This window comes from Dama dama, chromosome 31, assembly GCF_033118175.1.
Source record: "Dama dama isolate Ldn47 chromosome 31, ASM3311817v1, whole genome shotgun sequence".
NCBI classification, from domain to species: domain Eukaryota; kingdom Metazoa; phylum Chordata; class Mammalia; order Artiodactyla; family Cervidae; genus Dama; species Dama dama.
The window spans coordinates 13,442,113-13,469,785 of NC_083711.1; the positions used below are offsets into that span (position 1 = coordinate 13,442,113).

The 27,673-nt window shown below is 39.4% G+C and overlaps 1 protein-coding gene across 3 annotated transcripts; it reads right to left on the bottom strand.

Annotated features, from left to right (window-relative positions):
• Positions 1 to 4,579: 4,579 nt before the first annotated feature.
• On the bottom strand, positions 4,580 to 27,242 carry N6AMT1 (N-6 adenine-specific DNA methyltransferase 1). Of its 3 annotated transcripts, none has more exons than XM_061133973.1 (7): positions 27,096 to 27,242; positions 24,462 to 24,548; positions 23,403 to 23,493; positions 19,671 to 19,754; positions 15,878 to 16,019; positions 14,673 to 14,785; positions 4,580 to 4,688 (listed from the first exon to the last, which is right to left on the bottom strand). In XM_061133973.1, exons 1-6 carry the CDS (start codon positions 27,227 to 27,229, stop codon positions 14,679 to 14,681), a joined length of 645 nt encoding a protein of 214 aa, XP_060989956.1. In that variant the 5' UTR covers positions 27,230 to 27,242; the 3' UTR covers positions 4,580 to 4,688; positions 14,673 to 14,678. The 3 variants fall into 3 exon arrangements, with proteins under 3 accessions (XP_060989956.1, XP_060989957.1, XP_060989955.1); XM_061133974.1 differs by lacking the exon at positions 4,580 to 4,688 and adding an exon at positions 8,769 to 8,828; XM_061133972.1 differs by lacking the exon at positions 4,580 to 4,688 and having other exon boundaries at positions 11,297 to 14,785.
• Positions 27,243 to 27,673: the final 431 nt, after the last annotated feature.

Below are 27,673 nucleotides of genomic sequence, written 5' to 3' on the forward strand. Positions count from 1 at the left end.
GGGTGGTTTTAATCACTGCCTCTTGTACAGTGTTATGAACCTCTGTCCATAGTTCTTCAGGCACTCTGTCTATCAGATCTAATCCCTTGAGTCTTATTTCTTACTTCCACTGTATAATCATAAGGGATTTGATTTAGGTCATACCTGGATGGTCTAGTGGTTTTCCTTACTTTCTTCAATTTAAGTCTGAATTTGGCAATAAGGAGTTCATGATGTGAGCCACAGTCAGCTCACAGTCTTGTTTTTTCTCACTGTATAGAGCTTCTCCATCTTTGGCTGCAAAGAATGTAATCAGTCTGATTTTAGTGTTGACCATCTGGTGATGTGCATGTGTAGAGTCGTCCTTTATATTCTTAGAAGACTCTCTTCTAACAACAACTGGTTTGCTATGACCAGTGTGTTCCTTGGCAAAACTCTGTTAGCCTTTGCCCTGCTTCATTTTGTGCTCCAAGGCCAAATTTTCCTGTTACATGAGGTATCTCTTGACTTCCTACTTTTGCATTCCAGTTCCCTATGATGAAAATGACATCTTTTTTGGGTGTTAGTTCTAGAAGGTCTTATAGGTCTTCATAGAACCATTCAACTTCAACTTCATGATTGGGGCATAGTATGATATTGAATGGTTTGTCTTAGAACCATTTTTGTCATTTTTGAGATTGCATCCAAGTACTGCATTTCGGACTCTCTTGTTGACTATGATGGCTACTCCATTTCCTCTAAGGGATTCTTGCTCACAGTAGTAGAAGTAATGGTCATCTGAATTAAATTCGCCCATTCTAGTCCATTTTAATTCACTGATTGCTAAAATGTCAATATTTCCTCTTGCCATTTCCGGTTTGACCACTTCCAATTTACCTTGATTCATGGACCTAACATTCCAGGTTCCTATGCAGTGTTGCTCTTTACAGCATCGGACTTTACTCCATCACCTGTCACATCTACACCTGGGCGTCGTTTTCACTTTGGTTCAGAGCCCCTTCATTCTTTCTGGAGCTGTTTCTCCACTCTTCTCCAGTAGCATATTGGGACCTACCGACCTGGGGAGTTCATCTTTCTGGGTCATATCTTTTTGCCTTTTCATGCTTTTCAGTCTCGGGCCACTGCTCATGAATTGGCAGTTGCCGTAAGGGGAAAGCAAATGCTAAATAGCCTCATTTCTGTTCTTTCCTTCTGGGCAGGGTCTAGATCCTTCAGGTCCTTACTGCTTTGGTGGCCCTGGTCTTTTCAATTAGACCATAAAGATCTCTCCATCTTTATATTTGTATCTATGGTGCTGGTTTAGTTGCTAAGTCATGTCTGACTCTTGCGACCGCATGGATTATAGCTTGCCAGCCTCCTTTGTCCTTGGGATTTCCCCAGCAAGAATGCTGGAGTGAGTTGCCCTTTTGTTCTCCAGGGGATCTTGCCAACCCAGGGGTTGAAGCTGGGTCTCCTGCATTGCAGGCGGATTTTGTATCTATAACTACATCTAATATTTGGCCAGGGCAGTTGGCCTGATAAAATGTTAGTCTACTATAGCCAAAATCAGAAGTCCCCACAATCTGCTGCCTAACCAAAGCTCCCACTAGAGGAAAGCAGTTACCTAGATTATTCCTAGAATATCAGTTCTATTCATTTTCTCCTCTCTTCTTTTAGAAACTTTATAACCTTCAAAGCAATCCTGTATACACATGTAACATTTTGGTATCTCTGCTTGAGCACTTTTCAGAACCCTTGATCACTCTGCCATGTCTCAGCCTTTGTAGAGCTTTTATACGCTTTCACCATCTCGCGCTTGGGTGGAGAAAGGCTGTGTGGCAGAAGCACTGGTGAAGCCAGCTATAGATCATACTTTCCCTTTTTATTTGATCTCAAACTAGAATCTGATCTGTCTTGGTTCAGGAACTTTCACTGTGTGTTTTAGATTGAATTTAACTTAGTCTTTTTACCTGGATCGTTTGTAGACTCTGCGTCAATTATAGTTCACATAAGTGACTCACACTAAGAGACTATATAATATTCAGATTTTTGCCGGGTAAGAACATACACAGATATACCAAGACAGTGCTTGAGTTCAACCTTGTTTGTTTCTTTTTTTCTCCCAAAGGCTCACCAGTGTGAAGGCTTTCTGAATGATCAGTGCCTTTCACTGTCCACACCCTCCAACTCTCTTTCAGATAAATTCATCAATATAACTTTGGACAATATGCAGAAGTGGCTGCATTTTAATTCATAAGCAGAGACCCTCATTGATACTATATTTACTCCTAAATGTGAGACAGTAACTACCCTTATTTTACCTAAATCAGAGTTTATAGCAAATAGAACACACAAGACTTTTCAGAGATGCTTGTTGTGCATGGAGAATTTTAAGTGAATCTGTTATTTTCTCAACTCCCATGTACTCTCCAAAGAGCAATCTTTCTATTAATATACTTGTCTCAGGCTGGTTCTCTTTCCTACCGTCTCTTGCACATTTGTCCTTTTGTTTACAGAATTAAGGCATGATTCTGACTCTGGTAGCTCTAATTTTACAGTGGCCATGGTGGGGAAAACAAAACAGAAACCCTGGGAATCTAGAGAGGTAATTTGAAATATTTGAGAAAGACGTTTGTAATGGCTAACAAATACTTGTTTGCAACTCGGTGGTTTTCAGTTGCTTAAAAGCTTAGCAGAGGGACTTCCCTAGTCGTCCAGTGGTTAAGACTCCACACTTCCACTGCAGGGGGCATGGGTTCAATCCCTGGTCAGGGAACTAAGATCTCACATGCCACATGGCCAAAAAAAGGAAAGTCCTAATAGAGCTCTCAGTCAATAAATCATTAGAAATTATTTCATGTTTAGCATATTACTCAGAAAAATTTAGTGAATGTACTGACATCAAGTAATAAAGATTGAGTTACTATAAAACTCCATTATCTACATATTTATGTGAAAAGTTTTTTCAGTGATTTCATCTATAAACAGGAAAAGTAGGAGTAGAATTTATGTCAACTGCTGTCTTAGTTATATATAAATATAGAAATAGTAATGTATATAGTTATAAGTAATATATATTTATGAAACTATGAACTAAAAAAACTACAAACTACTCTCGACTCTCTAACAGATGAATTTTCAGTATGATTTGAAATATTTTATTCTTAATCACCAATAATATTTTTAATGTTTCTATCTTTAACATTTTTGTTCTAATTTTTATTTAGTAACAATCTAGAAAAATATTTTTAATACCTACAGCTTATTCACAGGAAATTAATTAAAATTTTTTAAAATTTATATTCATATTTTTATTACACAGCAGTATTATAGGGCTTCCCTGGTGGTTCAGTGGTAAAGAATCTGCCTGCAGTGCAAGAGATGCAAGAGACACAGGTTCAATTGTTGATCAGGAAGATCTCCTGGATGAGGAAGATTCCAGAGACAGAGGAGCCTGGTAGGCTGTAGTCCATGGGATCACAAAGAGTTGGACACAACTGATTGACTTGGCGTGCACACACACGCACACACATACATTGTAGGGGGGATGAAATAAGTTATTTCCAGCCCCCCAAATATACTGTAATTCTGTAAGGGAAATGGAGTAAAAATACAGATCCAGTGAATGATGTTAAATGTCTGACAGTTGAACTTTCTTGTATTTTATTGATAATGGTGGGAATCAAATTGCTATAGTATTTAGGTTCTATTAGATATGTTCAAAAGAATGATGTAGCAATTTCTGTTTATAAAAATGTGTTTATAGTATGCCCCTGGAAATTATCTTATTTACATTTGTTTAAACTTGATTTTATTCAAATATGTGAAGTGGTACACACTTACCTAAAATTTGTTTGGGAAATTCTTTTCTGACAAATGGTAAGTGAAAGGTTGGCAGCAAGTTACCATACAAGTTTGACAGACCCACACAGAGAGCTTTTTGTTGAAAGTTTTAGAGAGTTAAAAATGTTTCTTAACTTTAGATTTGGTGTTAGAGCATCTTTTTCAAATAGCAGGTCACTCTATCTTCCAGGTGAGCCAGTCAAGTCATGGTGCTAGGAATGTTGAAGAAACTGCTGTATTGCTTGGGCCCGGTCTTCCAAAGGCCCTGTTGCTCGGATCCTAGTGATGGCCAGAAAAGAGAGAAGTTCAGCAGAACCGTTTGTAGTCAAAGCCTGTGTATACTGTGCGAAGTCACTCAGTTGTGTCCTTTGCGACCCCATGGACTGTAGCCCGCCAGGCTCCTCTGTCCATGGGATTCTCCAGGCAAGAGTTACTAGAGTGGGTTGCCATGCCCTCCTCCAGGGAATCTTCCCGACCCAGGGATCAAATCCCATCTCCTGTGGTTCCTGCATTGCAGGCGAATTCTTTAGGGCTGAGCCACCAGGGAAGCCCGAATTCTTCCCTAATAAGAACTGACAGCTCTGACAAAGTGAAAAGATTATATTTTCTTTAAAACATATTAATTTACTTTAAATGACTGTAAGAAATCTATCACCTGTTTGTACAGAACTGGCTTATTTTTTATGACAAACATTTATATTTTCCAAAATAAAATGTTTTGGGGGGAAAGCAACATTGTTTATAATTTTGTAGATTTCTTTAATGTCTGACTTGATGGAAGACAGCTGGCTCATGTCTTGTTTCTGCTTTCAATTACCTGCCATCTGTTGATTGAAGCATGTTTTTTAAAAAACTTGGCCCACACAGGTATGTAGAGGTTACATTTTCTGTCAACAAAAGAATATACATTTTGACATGTGTTTCTAGAAATGAGTTTTCAGTTGTCACAAGATTACAATTAAGTAGTTAGATTTTTTTGGGGGGGGGATAGCACTTCTCTTAATTTAAAACCCTTACATGGCTACATAACTCAAGTTTTATCATAATCTGCTTGACAATAGTTCTGAGAAAAGTTCTACAGAATCTCCCATCTTGTTTTCTTAAGGCCTGAATGGATGGTGAGTTTAAGCAAATGCTTTTTCTACATCTAATTAAATGGCAAGGTTTTCTTTTTTTCCTTCCCATTATCCTTGTGGTGATTACCTAAATAGATTTTCTAATGTTGGACTATCCTGGCATGCTTGGTATAAACCCTACTTGGTCATGATCAATACTATTATTAATAACATGTTTGTGGACTTCAAAGATATTTTTTCGAAGTTTGAATCTTTGTTCACAAACCACCCTATGATGATCTTTCTTGTACTGTATATTCACAAGTGAGATTAACCTAAAATTTTCTTATATTGTTTCTGTTTGGTTTTGGTATCACTGATAGACTAGTATATCAATGATTTTAAGTTGGGATTCTTGAACGTTTGGTAAAACTCATTTGTAGAACCACCTGTGTGTTTGTCAGTTCAGTTGTGTCTGACTCTTTGTGACCCTATGGACTGTATAGCCCACCAGGCTCCTCTGCCCATGGGAATTCTCCAGGCAAGAATACTGGAGTAGGTAGCCATTCCCTTCTCCAGGGAATTTTCTTGACCCAAGGATCAGACTCAGGTATCCTGCATTGCAGGCAGCTTCTTTACCATCTGAGCCATGAGGAAAGCCTGATTTTATTTTGTAAAAAGAATGGACAGATACTACACTAATTCACTTTCTTTAACAGTCATAGACTCTTTAAGATGTTCTTTTTTTTGTTCGCAAGTTAGTTTTATTTTCTTAAGAACTTATTCATTTTTATCTGTTTTCAAATGGACTGGTATAAAGTTGTGATACTTATGAATTTTAGTATCTATACACTATTTGTAAGTATGATCTTTTCATCCCTAATATTTATTTGCACCTTATTTCTCATTCTTCTTGCTCAACCTAACTAAAGATTTATCTAATTCATCTTTTCAGGTTTTATTTTGTTTAACGATTCAGATTTCTTTTGTTTCATTACTTTTTTCTATTATTTCTTTATACTTGTAATGGTTTATTTATTTTTATAACGTAAGTTTTTCTTTGACTTTCTATATTTTTTTATTTTCTAGTAGATATGTTTGAGAGATGTGGTTCTCTCTATTAGTTGAACCATTTCCCACAAGTACTGATAGGTGGTACTTTTTCATTTCATAGTTTTAAATATGACTGATAATTTGACTTTGTTTAAAAAATATAGGAAGCATTTTGGCCTTCACTTTTATTTTATAGTGAAAATAAAATAAATTTCTTCATAGACTTCATTGTGGTTATTATTTCTACTTTGTTGAGGTTACTGTTTTTCTCTTTGCATACTCTGATCCTCAGAAGTGAATCACTAAGTCCAGATTACACCCAAGAGGTTGAAAAGTAGGCTCCATGTTTTGAAGGGAGGAGTGTCGAAGGATTTGTGGACGTACTTTAAAATCTGCACAGTGGAGATAGGGCACATACAGATTTGGGTGGAGCACAGTTTTGTGCTAGAAAAAATGTTCTTTCTAACTTAAGAAAGCTATGAAGCAGAAGTGAATTTGAATTTAATTATTTCAAGGTGATTGCTCAAAGACAATGACTTTACTATAAGCTACTGCAAAAAGTGCATTTACATATCACTCTGTGAAGCATGACTTCATTTTAAATCAAGTGATTTTCTCAAATAATTTCATTATTTTCTATTCCAATTTTAACTTCACACATGAAAAGCAAAACTATCATAACTGATGTTTCATTAGCAGAGTGTGTGTTAAGTTGCTTCAGTTGTGTCTGACTCTTTCTGACCCTATGGACTATAGCTCGCCAGGTTCCTCTGTCCATGGGATTTTCTAGACAAGAATACTGGAGTGAGTTGCCATTTCCTTCTCCAGGGCATCTTCCCAACCCAGGGATCGAACCCACGGCTTTCACTTTGGCAGGCGGGTTCTTTACCACTAGTGCCACGTGGGAAGCCCATTAGCAGAACTTTGTAGTTAAATGTCAGTTTTTATATCCGTGTCATTAGACACATCAAAAGAAATCAGTTAAATCAGTGCCAAAATTTATTAAAAATTTTTAAAATTCAATTCACGACGGTGAATGAACCTCTTGAATATTCATTCCATGGAAGATACAACCAACATCTGATGACAATGTGCATGTTACAAATTAAGAAGCTCATCATTGAGTAGAACTGTTTCATGGTTTTGTTGATTGTTACTATGTGGCAAATCATCCCAAGCCTTCCATTTTAAAAAACGTTTATTTCCTGACACACGTTATGGGTCAGGAATTTGAGGCTGGTCTAACTGGGTGGTTCTATTTTGGGTCTGTCATGAAATTGAGGTTGTGTTGTTGGTTGTGGCTGTAGTTATCATTTGAAGGCTTGATTGAAGGAGAATGTTCTTCCAAACGATTCACTCACATGGCCATGGGCCAGAGACTGTGGCCCCTCACCACCTGGGTGTCTTCAAGGGGTTGAGTTCTCCAGCAAACATAGCATCTGCATTCCTCCAGAGTGAGTGATCCGAGACAGTAAGGTCCTCCAGAGGATCTTCCCGACCCAGGGATTGAACCTAGGTCTCCCGCATTGCAGGCAGATTCTATCTGAGTCACCTGGGAAGCCCAAGGGTCAGGTAGTAAGTATTTTATGTTTTATGGGCAGCTATTCAACTCTGCCAGTGTATCACAGAATCAAATGAATGAAGAGCTGTGGTCCAATAATACTTTATTTACCAAAACACGTAGTGGGCCAGATGTGGCCTGTGGGCTGTGCTTTGCCAGCCCTTGAACGAGATCAACACAACATGAATAGCACTCCAAAGCTGTAACAGAAGCCTCTGGTGGTACCACCAAACTTCAGGTGTCTCACTAATGTATTCGGAATTCTGGCAATGATAAACGGTTACATTTTCCTAGTTGTCACCTATTTGAAACCAGCTGGTTAGCATAGCCCACGTTGTGGTGACTTGAATAGGATTGGGCCTGGAGGACCAAACCTTTCACCAGAATCTGCACCATCATCCTGATGGGGCGGTCAGGCAGGGAAACCACCTCTCAGAAGACCCAGGCTCTGAGACTCTATCACACAAGCTGTTAGTCACTGCGGTATCCCCGCAGAAGGCCCTGTGGACACACAGTCACTGCTCCTCGTCCCTTATCTCCCCTACTTGATTGAAGACTCGTGTTGGAAGACAATTCTTCGTGGGTCTCTTGGGTTTCTTCATATCTTAAAATCAAGGCACTAACTTCCCTCTGTTCTGGATTACCTCTTAAAGAATACTTGTATAGTGACCATCCTGTAGTCACTATACAAAGAGGGAGAGTGTCTCTCAAAGCAGAGAGAAGGCATTTTTCAACTAAAGAATAGGTACTCTTATCCTCCAGTCTGATAAACATAGCATGTCTCCATAGCAACGGGAAGGCATGCTTGATGCCCGTGGTGAAGAATTGAGGTTTCCCGGGTCCAGGCTTTCTCTCCTATAATGCAACCCACTGTGTATGTAGGTACCCGTCTGGGCCTCCATGGTGCTCACGGGCCCGGGGAAGCCGATGAAAACATGTTGATGATGCTATGCTGAGTAATGAAGTTCTTTGTCTCTGATCCAGAAAGCCTGCCTTCCTCTGCCAACAGTGAAACTGTGTCAGATTAACCTGTTAGCTTTCAAGTAGGGTAAACGTTCCAATCCTACGCTTCTGGGCAGTGCTGGGTCCTGCAGTATCCCTGCGGAACCTCCATTAGTCTAGCTTACTGGAGCCAATGGGTCTTCATGTGATAGTCCACAGCCCAAACATTGTAAGGGCCCATATGCAGGAGTGTTTCTGTAGGACCCACCGCCAAGGGCTATAGGATAGAAACCAGTCTCTCTGGTGACCTGTACTTCACACTCCTTTCCCACTCTTCACTTAAATTGTGAGGTCCTTCTTGCCAGTTCTGTTGCCTATGCCGATGAGTTAAGCCAATGTACTTGGAATTTAAAGATCTGTGAGAATGACAGTGAGACTCAGCCTCAATTGTTTTCACTTTGCTGCCTTAAGCAAAAATCAAATTCAGGGCTGAAAGATGAACTTAAAGGTATTACTAAGAGCTCAGAAAGACCAAAAGGTGGTGTCTTAGAGCATTAATTGAGGCTTTTTGTTTTATAATTTGCTGTTTCCGCTCCTGTTTCTACTATTTTGGTAGTTACCCTTGGACTTTGACCATAACGTATTAGTCTCCCACAGCTGCTGGAACAAATCACCACAGCCTTAGTGGCTTAGAACAGCAGGAACGTATTCGCTTGCAGTTCTGTTGGCCACAAGTCTCGGGGTTTTCTGGACCAAAATCAAGGTGACAGCAGGGCTTCAAGCCCTTCAAAGGCTCTAGGGGAGAATCATTTCCTTTCCTTTTCTAGATTCCAGGGCTCATCCCTGGCACTCCTTGGCTGACAGTCCCTTGCTCCATCTTCAAAGACAGCAGTGTCGTCATAATACCTTCCCCTCTTTTGTAGTAAAATCTCCCTCTGCCTCTTATAATACACTTGTGATTACACTGAGAGGCAACCTGGAAAATCCAGGATCATCTTCCCATCTCAGAATTCTTAGTTGCTTCTGCCAAGTCCCTTTTGCCGTATAAAGTAATATTTACAGAGTTCTAGGGATTAGAACATGGATATCTTTGGGGGCTGTTATTCAACTTACCACACAGAGGTATTAAGTACTGTCTTTACCAATAACCTCAGATATGCAAATGACATCACACAGCAGAAAGTGAAGAACTAAAGAGCCTCTTGATGAAAGTGAGAGTGAAAAAGTTGGCTTAAAACTCAACATTCAGAAAACGAAGATCATGGCATCCGGTCCCATCACTTCATGGCCAATAGATGGGGAAACAATGGAAATAGTGACAGACTTCATTTATTTGGGCTCCAAAATCACTGCAGATGGTGACTGCAGCCATGAAGTTAAAAGATGCTTGCTCCTTGAAAGAAAAGTTGTGACCAACCTAGACAGCATATTAAAAAGCAGAGACTACCTTGCCGACAAAGGTCCGTCTAGTCAAAGCTATGGTTTTTCCAGTAGTCATGTATGGTTGAGAGTTGGACTATAAAGAAAGCTGAGTGCAGAGGAATTGATGCTTTTGAACTGTGGTGTTGGAGAAGATTCTTGAGAGTCTCTTGGACAGCAAGGAGATCCAACCAGTCCATCCTAAAGAAAATCAGTCCTGAATATTCACTGGAAGGACTGAAGCTGAAACTCTAATACTTTGGCCACCTGATGTGAAGAACTGACTCATTGGAAAAGACCCTGATGCTGGGAAAGACTGAAGGCGGCAAGAGAAGGGGACGACAGAGGATAAGATGGCTGGATGGCATCACCGACTCAATGGACATGAGTTTGAGTAAACTCCGGGAGTTGGTGATGGACAGGGAGGCCTGGCCTGCAGCAGTCCATGGGATCACAAAGAGTCGGACACGACTGAGCAACTGAACTTAACTTACCTTCTGAATGTTGCAAAGAATTTAGAACACTTTCATTCTAATCAAAGTGCTCTAATTTATAAGCAACTGTTCAGTATTTATTTCATCTTTCAAGCCACTTGAAGCACACTATAGTAACTAGTAGTATTTTATGTTTGTTTGCATTTGTGTACATATTTCTCATTCTATTTTCCGTCAGTAATTTTTTTCCATTTGAGACTTCCATGGTGTTTTTCCTTTTTCCTGAAATACATTTTTAGGAGTTCCTTTACTGTAGATAGCATTTTAGTAAACTCCTTCATTTTTACCTGTAAACATTACTTTTTAAAACCTCACTTGTCAAGAGTTTTGCTGGGAACACAGTAGGTGGACCATTACTCTCCATATTTTGAAGATCTTACTCCACTGGCTTCTGGCTTACATGTTCATGTTCGAGAACTCTGTTTTTGTTCTAATGAGAGTTCCTTTATGGCAGCGGTTTTGGCAAACATGTTAAAGGAACATAATAAATATTTTGTGGTCTGTGAGCCATATGGCTTCTACAATCTCTGTTGGAGTTCCTCAACACTGCACTGACGGCCAAAACAATCACAGGCAATGCAGAAATGAACGGGTGAGGATGTGCCCTAAAATTTTATTTACAGTCTGCCAACCTCTGCTGATTGCCTCTTAAGATCTCTTTGCCTTTGATATTTTGCATATCATTACTATATATCTATTAATAGGTGTGGATTTCCTTTTATCTGCTTTTTTCATCTTCTTTCTAAAATATCAGTTCTGGAAAAACATTAGCCATTACCTTTCCAGACAGTCGTGTCTCTTACATTCTTTTTGGAATTGTTTTGTTAGACCTTTTCATTCTATCCTCCAAAATTATTCTTTTTTCCTTCATACTTTCTCTTTTGTCCCTCTGAGCTGCATTTTGTGAATTTCATTAATTCTCTTGGTTAGCTACTTTTTTACGCTCTCCATAGTGGTTCTGATTTCAGGAATTCTATTCCTCATTTTTAAAAGCTGCCATAAATTTGTTCATTCCAAACAGATCTGTTTGTGTGGTTTTCTTTTTGATTATGTTAATTCTTTAAACATTTCAAACATTCTATATAACAATTCCAGTATCTGTGTTCCTTGGGCGACCAATTCTATTTTTTGTTTTTCCACTTTAACTATTTGCAGAATGTGGGCAATTCTGTCTTTAGCTATTAGCTTGCTAGGGTTGACATGACAAAATAACACAGGCTGAAGTGCTTTGAGAGCATTTATTTATTTCCTCACTGTTCTGGAAATCCAAGATCAAGTCATCAGCAAGTTGGTTTCTGCTCAAGCCTTTTTTCCGTGGCTTGTAGGTGGCCACCTTCTCATTAAGTCCTTACATGGCCTTTCCTCTGTGTGCAAGCATCCCGGGTATCTTTTCTCCTTTTCTTGGGAGGACACAAGTCAGATTGGATCAGGGCCTATCCTAATGGCCTCATTTTATTTAACTACCTCTCTAAAGGTTACCTCTCTATATAACTACCTCTCTATATATCTCTGAATATAATCACATTGAGGTATAAGGAACAGGGCTTCAACATATGAATTTGGTGGTGGTGGAGCTGGGTGAGTGTTGGGGTGGATGGAAGAACAATTCAGTCAGTAACAGCCATACATGTGAAATCTTTGGTGTCTTTTACATAGTATTTCTATGTTTAGTCACCTATGTTGATAGAAGTCTTCCATATTACTTTAAAAGTGTTTCAAGAGGAAGGGGACATATGTATACCTATGGCTGATTCATATTGATGTTTGACAGAAAACAACAAAATTCTGTAAAGCAATTATCCTTCAATTAAAAAATAAATAAATTTTTAAAAGTGTTTCAAACATTATTTGAAAAAAAAAATTCAAGACTTTATTCCCTAAAACTATGATTGAAAGCCCACAATAAATTTCTAAGGTTACTTATCTTTTTTTTTCCCTCCTGGGATACAACAGGTCATTTATGATAAGATATTATTTAGATGACACTATTTCTGGGAATGGAAATTTACTTAATGGATATCAGATTTAAGTAAATACTAATTATATTTTTGCTGCTGAAAGTAGCATAAGCAGAGGAAATGCCAGCTTTTGGAGTCAGACCTGTGTCTGAAATGTTGCCATACTGTTTTCACCCATTATGACTGTGTCTCTTTGAGTAAGCTATTTAACCTTTTTGGACATCAGAGGAGGATGATTTTTCTTTCTGTGGATTGTCCTAAGGACTAAGGTGCTTCCCAGGTGGCTCAGTGGTAAAGGATCCACCTGCCAACACAGGAGACGTAGGAGACATGGGTTTGACCCCTGGGTCAAGAAGCATCTGTGGAGCAGGAAATGGAAACCCACTCCAGTATTCTTCTCTGGAAAATCCCATGGACAGAGGAGACTGGCGGGCTAGTCACCGGGGTCACAAAGAGTCGGACACGACTGAGCATGCACACTAAGGATTCAGTGAGAATGCTATTTAAAGTAACAGTTGTAAAGTTAGGCTGCCTCAAAGAATGTTGAGAAGTACTTTCTGTTTTTTTTTTCCACTGCACCATGTAGCACATCTGATCTCAGTTCCCTGACTGGATTGAGCCCGGACCCCATGCAATGGGAGCACGGAGTCTTAGCCCCTGGAATGCCAGGGAAGTCTCAAGTAGTACAGTTTTAAAAAAAAAAGTTTTAAGGTCTGGTAAGCAGAGTATTCCATGGGTTGATGGTGGGGTTTAAGATTATATAATCTTAAACTTCCTCAGGTGATTCTGAATGTAACCAAATTAAAAATAAATTCTGGATTCCTCTCACTTTGGTCTATAGTCCTGCTAATTGACTTTCATAAATACCACTGACCCTTGAACAACCCAGGGGTTAGGGCACTGATACCCTCTGCACATCAAAGATCCACGTGTAACTTTACAGCCAGCCCCTCCATGGCCTCCACGGATTCAACCAACCATGGAGTGTGAAGCACTGCGGTGTCTTTATTGAAACAGATCATGCACGAGTGTGTGGACCTGAACAGTTCAAACCCATGCTGTTCGAGGGGCAACTGCATATTTTAAATGGGGGTGGCGGGGAGTTACAGAAGAGGTTCCTAAACTTAGTTAAGGTAATTTGACATTTCTTGAAAGATACATGAGGACTCTTTAAAAAAAAAAACAAAAAACCTCTTTATCTATTATTTACATGTTGGCTGCACTGGGTCTCTGGCACAGCTCGTGGGCAGGCACGCCGGCTGCTCCTTGCAGCGCGCGGGCTTCTTTTGCTGCAGTGCGCGGGCTTAGCTGCCCCATGACATGTGGGACCTTTAATTTCCTGACCAGAGATCCAACCTGCATCCCCTGCGCTGGAAGGCAGATTCTGAACCATTGGTCCACCAAGGACCCCTAGGTTCTTGCTGCTGCTGCTAAGTCGCTTCAGTCATGTCCGACTCTGTGAGGCCCCTTAGACGGCAGCCCGCCAGGCTCCGCCGTCCCTGGGATTCTCCAGGCAAGAACACTGGAGTGGGTTGCCCTAGGCTCTTAAATACGTGATTAATCTGAGTGTTGAGTTTATTTACATACAACTCTCCCTGATCTAGGAAAAAAAAATAAGAGCAGTTTGCAATATCTAAGAAGAAAACAGAAATATATGATAGAGGATAAACAGTGGGAGAAATGTGAGCAGGGAGAAGGATGGAGGCAGAAGCCACTCTAAACGACAGAAGAGAATGGAGACAATAAGCATGGGAAGGTGGACTTGAGAAACTTTTATATAAAAGGCTGCTTCATTACAGAACAGACTATCACTGTACAAACGGCAGAAGAATGAAGGTCCCTCTATTCCCACCTGCACCTTCGGAGAATTCTCACACACATAAAACACAAACCTTCCTGGGTATTAGTTTTTTAAAAATATACACATAGGTTAACACTATTTTACAACTTGCGTTTTTTCACTGATCAGAAGCCTGTAACGAACCGTTCTGGTTGGGTGTGCACAGACGTGACTCATGTTTAATGGCTGGAGATGTTTAGTAACATGAAAATACTGTACTCTATTTTACCAATCCCTTTGCTGATGGACATTTAACTTCATTGTTCTGCCATCACGAGTAACGCTGCAGTGAACATCCTCTTCACATATATTTAAGTATAATTCTTCGTTATATATTCTCTAAATATAATACATATGTGAAATTCAATATATATATATTTACTTGCATTTGTGCAAATATTCCTGTAGGCGTGACTGCTGGGTAAAAGGAAATGCCCTACTTGCCTGCCTTTTTCTACATAACAAATTTCTGACAATTTTACTTGTTAACAAAGAAACAACTTTCAGTTTCAAATATGCCAGAAGCATTCTGCTCTAAGTAGCACACACCGTAGATCAGGGCCTGGTGAACTTCAGGACCGACAGGATTTCCTGGCCTGCTCGCCTGGAAAGGGCAGTGGTCCCTTGTAGACCTTTGGTCTTCATTATTTTCAAAATTTCTTCTAAAATGAAAATTAAAACAAAAGAAAAAATCCAATTAAATCATTTGGTGAAGTGTGCATGATCACTAAACAGTTTAATAAGATGATAAACAGACTACAAATTCTACTCATCTGAGAAAACAGTGTACACCACGTAATTTCTATTAAAGTGAATTTGGACTTCAGACAGATGAGCACACTCTGTATTTTCAGGGTGTTGCTGAGAATTCTAGTCAAGAGTGAAGGACTGCACTGCAGTGGTAACCTGCTCTGGACTCAACAGAAAGATGAGTTCTACTTGGCATTACAGAAAATGATTCATTTTTTAGTCGCCTGGCTCTAATCTCTGCCCCATATTCCTCCTTCTGGATGAAAAATGCCAACAAGGGTATGGGCAAATCATATGTTGATGCTGAAAAGTGGCAGTAAACGAAGTAGCTTATTTGTTTCAGGAGTATTGAAAAAAGTAAAACCTTCCCTTTGTTAATATTTAACACCTCAAAGACAAAACCAGGAAACTGGAGTTGCCAAAAAAAAAAAAAAAACCTAACAAAACCACACACACACAACACCCTCCCCAACCAAACCAACAACACTAGAAATTATGATGTGATCTGAGGGTCTGAGAACATAATGTATCACATAAAAGTCAAACCTGAGATGTACAGAAAAGAGAAGAAAGATTACAGTCAATTTAGTTACCAACTAATCTTAAAGCCAGGATATAAAAATCAATATCAGGGGATAGCTTTCATGATAAAACTTCAGATGAACTAAAGAATATACAGCAGAACTGCCAATGACATAAAGACTAGAAAACAAAATTCACAGTGCTGAAGGTGAGGTGTTAGAAGAAGAAATTACAGACTCTGTATTTGAGTATTAGTTTAAAAAAATCAGGGGAAACCCCCTCAGAAAGACAATATTCTTTAAAATCAGAAAAATCTACCTCTTAAAAACCTCTCTTCTCTTTCAACATGAATGCTATGTCTGTATTAGCAGTTGTCAGCGACTACATTCATTAACATTCTGGGTTCCTTAATTACAGTCTTTGACACATTAACCTTGATTTCAGCTAAGGTAATGGTTAAAAGATAAAATGGTCTGTATTACCTGGATTGTTTTCTTTAATGGTGACTAAATAGAACAATCCTCTTGGTGAGAGGAGATCTGGAGCCAGTGGTAAGAATCTGTCGATGACTTCACGACCGCTTCTCCCACCAGCCCAAGCCGCCTGTATCCCGCGACTCCCGACCTGCACCCAATGAGAAAGACTGCTCTAAGTTACACACACACAGAAGACAACGGAATCTTTTTGAAAGGCTTCGCTGACCAAACAGGTATGTATTTCGTATTTTACGGCTGATGAGGAGGTGGTGGTAAAGGTGAATCTGAGCCCCACCGTTTCCTAGCATGTGTGACCTCGTCTCTAATCTTGATGAATTAGTTTCCTTTCTTATCTGTAAAATTAGGAAAGTAACACTTTTATCTGTAGTTAGGAAAATGATTTAAAAAAAGTCTTTTTGTCCACTAGGAATAAATGAGGAAGTATATTTGAAGTTTGAGAACAGTGCCCTGCATGTAATAATGTGGCTTAATAACAGCTGTTACCATCAACACATTTAAATTATTCTATTTAATACAGAACAATCAGGAAGAAAATAGATGGGAGAACCTGTATTATAAAAGATCTAATTCACAGAAACAAAGTTTGACAACGTCCCACTGCAGCCGGCACTCTTCTAGATTACTCAGAGTATCACAGTCCTTTCTTGGGAAGCCATTTATTATATAAAGGTATAAGGAAGCACTTTTTCCTATAACAATCTTATTATAGAAACAAAACCTTGAGAGTTTATATAGCATTAAAAATCTTTAGAGCCTTACCACTGTATATCATTTCTAAAACTAAAGAATATATTGAAGAAATCACTCAAAAACTACTTAAACTCTAATATAATTATTTTCTTCCTAATCCCTTTAATGGTCTTTGTCTATATTTCAGTTTAAATTATCTATGTACAGTTGCACTCTAGTTTTATTCATTTGTCAAAGCATAAATAATTTCTTTATACCTATAACCATGTTCATGTATAATTAAGAGACATATGTTCATACACTTTTAAAAAACTGTACTTTTCCCCTTTTACAGTTTTATTCGTCTGCTCCCCTCCCATCTTCTACACACACACACATTTTTCTTTTTTGTCCATGTTCTACAAAGATAGGATTGTATCTACATTCTTACTTATATCTTGCTTTTCTCACTCAACAATACTGTACAGAAATCTCTTTGTGTGATCGGGTATAGTTAAATTTCCTTTTTAACGGCTACATAATATTTTACAGTGTAAAAGTATCATTTCTTATTTAGCTATTGCTGGGCATTGAGTATGTCCATTTGCTTATTTTTTTTTTGTATTTAATTTAAATTATTCTTATACATATCATAAGCTTCTCCGTATAATTTCCCATAAAGTTAAGGCAATTGATCAGCTCCTCTGTTTTAATCAGACTTCCCCCTGGAGACTCCTTTCCTAGCACTCCCAGCACTCCCTTTTTGTGGGGCTCACGTCTTCCTCCTCCTTGGCTTCCTCCCTTGCCTTGTGGTGCCCAGTCTCTGAGTGTTTCACAGAGTGCAGTGCTCCGTGGAAAGCATGCATGGCGATGGCCTTGTTTAGCGTGGACTAGGGGCCCTCGGCGCTGGACCCTGTCTACCTGCCTTCCGGGGATGCTCAGCCAGCTGTTTGCTTGCACTGGAGACGGCCCTTCAGGAGGATGGCCTGGCACCAACCACAGTCTCACAGGCCACAGAAAGGAGTTCCCATCTTTGGGAGGAGGGTCACCTTTGGTGGCCTGCTGACTGCCTGCTCCTGATCCTTGACAGGTCACCGGTTCAAACCACAATATCTAACCTCACGTTTAGGGATGGAATAGTAAGTACAGACACAACTTTTTATATGCACAAACTCCTGGAATTTGTATGTTACATCTCCTGGATCTAATCTCTAAGTTTCCTAACTTTTACCTTCATGATTTTATTCATCTTCATAAACCAAAATATTTTCATTTGGTTTCCAGACCACTGATTCAGGTCATGACAGAGACTAGTCTCTCAATTCGTCTCCTAATGTTTTACACTGTAAAACATGTTTTTAAGCTCCATGAAATCTTTGTTACGCTGCCTTTTAACCCTACTAACTGCTCTGCTAATGGATGACACTAGCTTTCTCTGTTGGAACGGTGAGAAAGCCCAAGACACTGCCCACACTCAGCATCGTATAATTACACACATAGCTTAGTAGGAGGAGTGTGGCAGGAAGGACGCCCAATCGTGTCAGCCAGTTCCCAGAATCTTCTCTTCATTCACTAGGCTTCCCAGTAGTTTGTGGGCCTGATAAACCATGATTTACTTGTTTCTTTTCTGTTACATATTTAGGCTCATATTATTTGCCATCATGTATAAAGGTGCAATAAACATATTTTTGTAAATTACAACTTTTATTCTGTTGTTAATGATTTTCCTAAATTACATCTCAAAGACTGAGATTACTGGACTAAACCGTTTTTGTTACTCTTGATATTTATTTCCATAGTGCTTTCCGGAGCTGCATGTATTTCATTTAGCTGCATTTCCCTCAACTGCTGCTCACCTCATGACAATGACTTTCCTTCTCAAATGGTTTCATGTCAGGGGAGCAACAGCTTCCCAGTAGGAGCGGCAGCACCAATGCAGACCTCTCCCATCTTGGTGGAGAGGAATGTAGTATTTATCAGCCTTGCTGATAATCAAAGAATAAAATAGGTATAATAATTCAAAGGAAAGCAGGCCTTAGTCCATTATTAAACTTTTGTCTGGTTTAGCCATTCTTTCTTTAAATTGGGAAGTGGTTAATATGGTTAGCTTCCTTGGTGGCACAGAGGGTAAAGAATCTACTTGCAGTGCAAGATGCACAGGAGACGGGGGTTTGATCCCTGGATCAGGAAGATCTCCTGGAGAAGAAAATAGCAACCCACTCCAGTATTCTTGCCTGGGAAATTCCACAGAGAGAGGAGTCTGGCCGGCTACAGTCCGCGGGGTCACAAAGAGTCAGGCATGACTGAGTGCCTAACACTTCTAATATAGTTTACCTCTTCATTACTGAAAACTTTATAATCATGTATTACAAGGTTGTATCTTTTCCTACCTGAAGTGAGAATTGGTTCTCCTCCTCCCCTATTTCCAAATACTTGTGAAAGGAGCAAACCTGAGACTTTCAAAGATAATTCCTATGTGAATTTAAGGCTGATTAAAATATTTTGTTTTGCAAACTTGTTATTCATGATAAAGGTATACATACAAATACTATTTAAATACCATGGCCTGATGTGGATGGGATTTTAAAGACTAGATACGGATCACAGTTTGAATTTCCTTTCCTATGTCTACCAACAGTATTCAATAATTGACAATTATGAGTAAAATCAGGATTCCCTGATAGCTCAGTTGGTAAAGAATCCACTTTCAAGGCAGGAGATCCTGGTTCGATTCCTGGGTCGGGAAGATCCACCGGAAAAGGGATAGGCTATCCACTCCAGTATTCTTGGGCTTCCCTTGTGGCTCAGCTGGTAAAGAATCCGCCTGCAATGTGGGAGACCTGGGTTCAATCCCTGGGTTAGGAAGATCCCCTGGAGAAGGGAATGGCAATGCACTCCAGTATTCTGGCCTGGAGAATTCCATGGACTGTATATAGTCCATGGGCTCACAAACAGTCAGACAGGACTGAGCGACTTTCACTTTCACACATGAGTAAAGTCAGAGCAGTCTGTTATTAGCAGCTGACTGATGTCATATAATGAAGTACATTTGATCTGAGATAGAAAACAGATGAAAATATAAGTAATTCAATTTTGTTGTATGTCTTACCTCTTCAGGTGGAGTCACTACATAAGGAGGATTAAATATAAGAAGATCGACCTTTTCCTTCAATCTTGGTAGCAAGCCTTTGACCTAAAAATGTTCCAGAGAGTCAGAATTTTAAGCTGGACCCAGAAATAAATAAATAAGTAGATGGTTGGATAGATGGATCAATCAATCTTTAAATATATTCTCCCACATTTTTAGACAAAAGTGTGTTAGAGGCCAAACTTAAGACAGAAATGGAGATAAACATTTTTATATTTTGATTCAGATTAAAAAAATATGCTTCCACCTAAAAATAAGGAAAATAAGCTATTTATCAAAATGAACACTCTGCTCTTCAATAGCTTCAATAGCTACACTCTGCGCTTACTTTTAGAAGATAAAATAAGGAGACAAGCTCTCATATATTCTACATAGATTTGTACACAACTTTAAATTTATAGCTGCTAACTTAAATATTTATTTTCTACAACTAAAGGAAATGTTTTGTAAGATGACAGAAAACATATATTAATGACAAAAATACCAGATGATGGGGCAGTACTTTTCTACTTCTTTAGTAACTTGTAAATGTACTGGCTGAAACAATTATATATCAAAGAAAAAAGAAGTAAAAATAGTGGGAAGAGACATTAAAAACATAAGTTGTTGGCGTCTTTTAAGTCTTTGAACTGATACAACTTTCTATAGAACAAAATGAAAAATGTCTTTTATTCAGGAGTGTTAAACTCTTAGTTTAAATACAAATCTAACTAAATGAATTGCCTGATATTCTAGCACAAGGGCTTCCCTGGTGGCTCAGCAGTAAAAGAATCAGCCTGCAATGTAGGAGACATGGGTTCGATCCCTGGGTTGGGAAGATCTCCTGGAGGAGGGCATGGCAACCCATTCCAGTATTCTTGTCTGGAGAATCCCATGGACAGAGGAGCCCAGCAGGCTACAGTCCGCAGGGTCGCAGGGTTGGACACGACTGAATTGACTTAGCACACATCCACGCACTTCTAGCACAAAGCATGTGAAAAGAGAGAGGAAGTGCAATCTATGGGTAGCAGTGAAATATGACAACATAAATCAAGTGAAAAGACAAAGAGGAGAGAAAATAAAAACTCAGAATCACTGCAGAAAAACTTAGAATCTAATAAGCCTTGTCATCATCACATACAGTACAGAATGATGACTGATATTCATATTAATGACCTTGAATCACTAAAAGGTAAAATTATGTTCAGTTTAAGAATGTAAGGAAGTGCATAAGACACATTTGAAAAAGACTTCCTTCTAAAACTAAAAAGGAAATACAAATTTTGTAAACTTTGTAAACAAACTCAATTATCCAAAACAATAGTTTTTGATAGTTTTGATAATCTATGTCTAGTGTTCTGAATACAAGCAAATGTAGTTTTGAAAGTGGGCTTCCCTTGTGGCTCAGCTGTTAAAGAATCTGCCTACAAAGCGGGAGATCTGGGTTCGATCCCTGGGTTGGGAAGATCCCCTGGAGAAGAGAAGGGCAACCCACTCCAGTATTCTGGCTTAGAGAATTCCATGGACTGTATAATAGTCCATGGGATCACAAAGAGTCAGACATGACTGAGCAACTTTCACTTCACTTCATACCTACCTCTTCCTATTTTCTTTGCCACAAGTCAGCACTGAGTATCATGGCCAACTTTCATTATTGACAGTATGGATTCTGACAGCTTTAGAACTGACTTTCACCTCCAAAAAGCTGTGAGACCTTTAGGTTTTGATTCAGACAATCTGGGCATAAACCCTGGATTTATCACTGTATTAGTTTAGTGACTTTCAAAAATGTCCCTTACCTGTTAACAAAAATAGACATTCTGAATTTCTTCTATTTCTAAAGTTTTATTGTTATACCAAAAAAACATATATTTAATACTAATTATGGACATATTAAAAAATTTCAAGAGCAAAATCACCATACTGATTTCATGTAAATCAACTGAGTATCTTTCTTGATAGTCTAATTTTTAATAATGGCACTGATGACTTCTAGTGATACAAAATTTCTTAGATCTTTGGCTTGATTCCTTAAATCATTTGTGAGTTTAAAAAAAAAGAAAAACCTCAAAACCTTATCAGTATAAGAGTAATACAGGACAAACAGCACAAAAGCATTTTATACATCTTAGGCCCACCTTATACATACTATTATGATTTTTGCTTTAAAAAAGTCATTAACATTTATAAGTAAAAAAAGGTTCAAAATTATCCAAATCTTACTCATATAATCAAAAATATTCTAAAAACTGGAATTGAAAAATGTATGATGCGTAACTTAAAAGTAATGGTTCTGGAGTTGTCACCTGCTGTTTTTACCTGCCTTGGACCCGTTCTGCCTTTCTTCTGATGACGTCTCCTTGACTTTCATTGAGGAAACTCTACCTCCGCTCCTTCTCAGTCAGAGTGGTAGGGGTAGGGTTTATTTCAACCCAGCTTAGGGAGAGGGACTACCACTCAGGCTCAAGTCAATCTTGTGCATATCCAATCCCCGTGGATCACAGTAACAGACCGAGAGATGGGCATATGACCAAAATTGATACAAATGGTACTCAGTCTGGGGTTTCTGCTAGAGAAACTGAAGAAACAAAAGTGTTTCTTTCCCTGTGGCATTGCTGAGAAATAAGACATGGACATGCAAGCATCTTGCTACCATGCAGCCAAAGACTGCAGAGGAACAGAGCTACTAGAAAGAAGTTTAGAGCTAAGAAAAAGATGCCTGTAACATCATTTGAGTTCCTGAAACCAGCTGTGCCTGAAGCCATCCACTCTTTTTATTAAAGCCAGTTTGATGGATTCTCTTCACTTCTGACTGAAAGATACCTGATCTGTACAAGCCAACAGAAGTTTCCTTTGGATTGTGGATTATATCAGTTAAGAGCCCCAAATCACTTTTGGGCTCCAAAATCACTGCAGATGGTGACTGCAGCCATGAAATAAAAGAAGCTTACTCCGTGGAAGAAAAGTTATGACCAACCTAGACAGCATATTAAAAAGCAGAGACATTACTTTGCCGACAAAGGTCCATCTAGTCAAGGCTATGGTTTTTCCAGTAGTCATGTACAGATGTGAGAGTTGGGCTATAAAGAAAGCTGAGGTCCGAAGAATTGAGGCTTTTGAACTGTGCTGTTGGAGTAGACTCTTGAGAGTCCCTTGGACTGCAAGGAGATCCAACCAGTCCATCCTAAAGGAAATCAGTCCTGAATATTCATTGGAAGGACTGATGTTGAAGCTGAAACTCCAATACTTTGGCCACCTGATGCAAAGAGCTGATGCATCTGAAAAAACCCTGGTGCTGGGAAAGACTGAAGGGGGGAGGAGAAGGGGATGACAGAGGATGAGATGGTTGGATGGCATCACCGACTCAATGGACATGGGTTTGAGTAAACTCCGGGAGTTGGTGATGGACAGAGGGGCCTGGAGTGCTGCAGTCCATGGGGTCACAAAGGTCAGACACGACTGAGCGACTGAACCGAGCTGAACTGATCAGTTAAGAATTTACTTGCTGTAGTGGGTTAAAAAAGAGTTGGGACATGACTGAACGACTGAACTGCACTGTACTGTACTGGGTTAAAAGTTAAGTTAATGAACTAATCACTTTTATTTCATTAAAAGTTAATGAAATAATCACATCTTGACATAAATCATCTTGACCTTAACCTAATTGAAAAGAAAATTAATTATTACACTTCTGGACAAGGAGTAACAGCTTACCAAATCTGTAATTATTGGCTGAATGTGGACTTTGTTACAGCGTGCCGTCTCCAGGGTACATGCTGCTGCCTCAGGGCTGACATCGGTACATCTATAAACCGAAAAGAAAAAACTATACCCTATGCCTATTGATAAAAATTCAAAGAATGTTCCACTCCTTTTATATAAAGTAGATTTAGAAAAAAATTGAAATACTTTAATAATGGTGAATAAAAAAACAATTCAGATTTGTCATGCTGACGAAAAAATTTGTTATACTGATGTAAAGTCCAAGAGTAGAATATAGCTACATGCAAACATATCTGAAGGAATTTATTAAATTATGAATCCAATCTCAAGGGTGAAACAGATCACCAGCCCAGGTTGGATGCATGAGACAAGTGCTCGGGGCTGGTGCACTGGGAAGACCCAGAGGAATCGGGTGGGGAGGGAGGCGGGAGTGGGGATCGGGATGGGGAACACATGTAAATCCATGGCTGATTCATGTCAATGTATGGCAAAAACCACTACAATACTGTAAAGTAATTAGCCTCCAACTAATAAAAATAAATGGTAAAAAAAAACAACAATGAATCCAATGGAGAAATACTATGCAGCTACCAAAAATGAAATTTAAAGGGAAAATGCTCACCATACAGTATTAAATGAAAAATACAGGAAGTGAAGAAAGAAAAAAAGGAAACAGTTGGGCCACGTGTGGTAAAATTTATGGGTGATTTTTATTTTCTTGTTTGTATTTTCTATATTCTCAAATCTTCTATAAAGACATTATGTTCCAATTTTCTTCTGATAAATTATTTATCTAAAAATGATTCAAATTTAGAGATGACTTAAAATTATTATGTGGCTTCTATAATTATGCAGTATAATGGGACAATTCTGAACATGCATTTGTCACTTTTAGGGAGGCATAATTTGTAATCAGAGTCCGGAGTACACTTAAAATAGACACTATCAGATACATATTATCCACTTACAAAAATGGTTTCATTCAAGCAGTCATAGTCACAGTGACTCTCTCAGACCAAGGTGTGGATGAATGTGTCTACTTACACTTACATATACAAAGCTTGAGGACCGATCACAGAGGCTAGGAATGCAGACACCACTCCAGACCCTGAGCCAACCTCGAGGCATATTTCCACTCTAAAAAAACAAAACAAAATAAATACTAGCACAGTGGTATTAAAATATACATCATGGAAAATAACTCATGCTTTTAATGTCTATTTCCCAGAATCATCCCTCACCTGCAAATACATGGAAATATAAAAGAAATTTATAAATAAGCTAATTTCCAACAATCACTTAGTGCTCATTTATTGTTCAAAACTGTTGAAATTCTGGGTATGTGATTGAAGTCTGCAAAATAAGAGATAGTTTTTAATTTTCACAAAACATTACATAAACAATGGAATGTTAATTTAGGATTGGAAATATTAATATGGAAGACATCAGCTTTTCCCAGAAGGAGCTCCTAGTTTGGTGTTTCCTAAAAACAAAAAGGTATTATTACAATATTTATTTATAAAAGATGTTTTCTCTCATTTTGAAGTAACTCATGAATCCATCAGCACATCCCAGGGGAAGACAAGAAGCTCCCCCCGCAACCCTCTTCTACTAATAATAGACTGAGAGCAGCAGAGAAATTCCGTATTTGTACATCACTACACTGAATTGGGAAAACACCCAAGTAATCTGACCTTAGAATATTAATAACACTCTTAAGAATGCAATTAAATACATAAATTCTTGATTCTACCATACTTATTCTTCCCTATCATCTTGTATATGGGTGTCCCTGGTGACCCAGTGGTAACGAATCCACCTGCCAACACAGGAGATGAGGGTTTGATCCCTGGGTTGGGAAGATCCCCTAGAGAAGAAAATGGCAATCCACTCCAGGATTCTTGCCTGGGAAATCCCATGGACAGAGGAGTCTGGCGGGCTACAGACCAGGGGGTTGCAAAGAGTTGGATATGACAACAACAACAACAACAACATAATCTTGTATTTACAGTAAAAGTACAAATTATCCCCATTCCAGAAATAGGTTTGATGGTATTTAAGGGGCACTCTAGCACCTAACTTCCCAAATGAACTATTCAAAACTAACAGACTCTAGGGGTTTCTAACTTCTGGAACTGCTCTGTACATCTGACAAGACTTTACTGTGCTGTAGGAAGGTCTGTTGAATCTTACCAGGAGGCTTCTATTTGAAAATAACTATCATGGCCTCATAAATAATTAGAATTCCATGACCAGAAATACCCAAGACTTTAAAATAAAAACAGTTCCTTTTACAGCAAGGCAATTTGTGCTTAAAAATCTTTCTGGGATATCTTGATAATAAAAGACATGTTATAAAACAGTACTGTTACAAAAAAAAAACCACAGTACTGTTCCATTCTGTATTCCAGTAGATCCAAAAGTTTCAATGCTTACAATGAAAAACTGGTTTTATAAGAGTTGGGGTAATTTACACACAGAAAAATCTGACTGAGAGAAACAAACACAATTTGGACCTCCTAAGCCTGACAGCTGTCTGTTTCATCCTGAAAAAAACCCCATTTCAACTTTTGATCTCTAACTAAATCTGTGCGTGCTGTGAGCTTAGCTATGTGAACTCTTTGGGACCCCACAGACTGTAGCCCACCAGGCTGTTCTGTCCATGGCAATTCTCCAGGCAAGAATACTGGAGTGGGTTGCCATGCCCTCCTCTAGGGAATCTTCCCAACCCAGGGATGGAATACAGGTCTCCCACTTTACAGGGGGATTCTTTATTATTTGAACCACCAGGGAAGCCCAAGAATACTGCAGTGGGTAACCAATCCCTTCTCCATGGGGACTTCCCAACCCAGGAATCGAAGCAGGGGGTATCTTGCACTGCAGGTGGATTCTTTACCAGCTGAGCTACCCGGGAAGCCCAAATTAATTAAATCTAACTACCCAAATTGCTTTCATCTAAAAAATGACAAAGTATTCACTTTTTATATTAAATTAAAACCTATATGAGCGCTTCAACAAACCAATTTTAATACTTATTATGAGCTAAGGTATATTCTATAGGCAGCTAGTTGCATGTAACTTTAAATTTTTTATAATTAAATTAAAAATTCAGTGCTAGTCACATTTCAAGTGCTCAGTAGCCACACGTGGCCAGGCTTTTGCTGGGTAGCTGAGTATGCTATCCAGGGTGTTTAAACACACTCCCCTAGTCCAGTATTTTACAACCTCATTTCTTTTTTGTGCCCTTCCATTGCTGGAGGATGCTTTTATGTACTGCGTAGATTCAGTAATGCCATGGGGCACTGATATTTACTAAAAACGGTAATATTGAGACGCAGCGTTCTCAGGACGTTTTGGTTTTGAACGTGTTATAATACCGCCACTCTTTAGGCTCTTCAGATTAACAGCTGACAGGAAATGTTACATCCTGAAAAGGTGAGGAAACACGGAGCCCCTGAAACCAAAACACCACCTTGGGAAGAAAGCGGATGGCTCCCTGCCGCACTGATTATGTGCATCCACGGGAAAATCCTCAGTTACAGTATTCTGGTGTCGGCTGTCCCCAAGTGGGCCGACACCGCCTCCTCGCGGGGAGGGCGGCGACAGTCCGTGCCTTGGTCCTGCGCCGCCGCCTCTCCAGGACTCCCGAGCCCTCTCCCGCGGGGACCCTCGCCATCCTCGCACCCCGTGAGTTCGCCCGCCGCCGCTTCGAGTGCGTCCAGCAGCAGAAAAGTGTCCTCCGCGGGCTCGTACACGTCGCTGAAGGCGCCGCGGCCCACATGCCCGCACAGCGGCGTGGGGAAGCTGGGCGCCGCCATCTTTTCCTCCTCCGCCGGCGCGCGTGCGCCAAAGTTGCGCATGCGTACGTGCAAGGGCGCGGGCCTGGCCCCGGGGGCGGGGCGCCCGGGGCGGCGAGGAGCCTCCCGTAGGGCTGGTCCGCCGGTGTCTTTCCATTGCTAATTAGACAGTTGTATAATCTGCAACTACTCACGTGTGTTTCCTTCTTTCGAATGTTAAATTTTATTTTATTTTATGGCCTAGCGCTGGGTAGAGGCAGCCTCTTTTGCTTTTGACTAAGGAGAATGTTTTCTTTCTTTATATTTAGAAGTTCTCTTCTATTCCTAGTTTGCAAGGATTCGAAAAAATCCATAATAGAATGGTTACCAAGTTTAACGATTTTTTTTCTGTTCCATCAGTTGAACGTTCAGTCTTGAGCCTTTAGATTAAGATTTTTTCCCTTATTTCACTTTTTAGTAATATTA

What these genes read in the sequence shown, in the direction of transcription:
- N6AMT1 (XM_061133973.1), bottom strand. Translation starts at nt 27,229, where the DNA reads ATGGCGGCGCCCAGCTTCCCCACGCCGCTGTGCGGGCATGTGGGCCGC. An exon ending in GCGGCGGGCGAACTCACGGG is followed by an intron (nt 24,549 to 27,095) that starts GTGCGAGGATGG and finishes TTGTTTTTTTAG; the next exon opens with AGTGGAAATATGCCTCGAGG. An exon ending in AGCCAATAATTACAGATTTG is followed by an intron (nt 19,755 to 23,402) that starts GTAAGCTGTTAC and finishes GAACATTTTTAG; the next exon opens with GTCAAAGGCTTGCTACCAAG.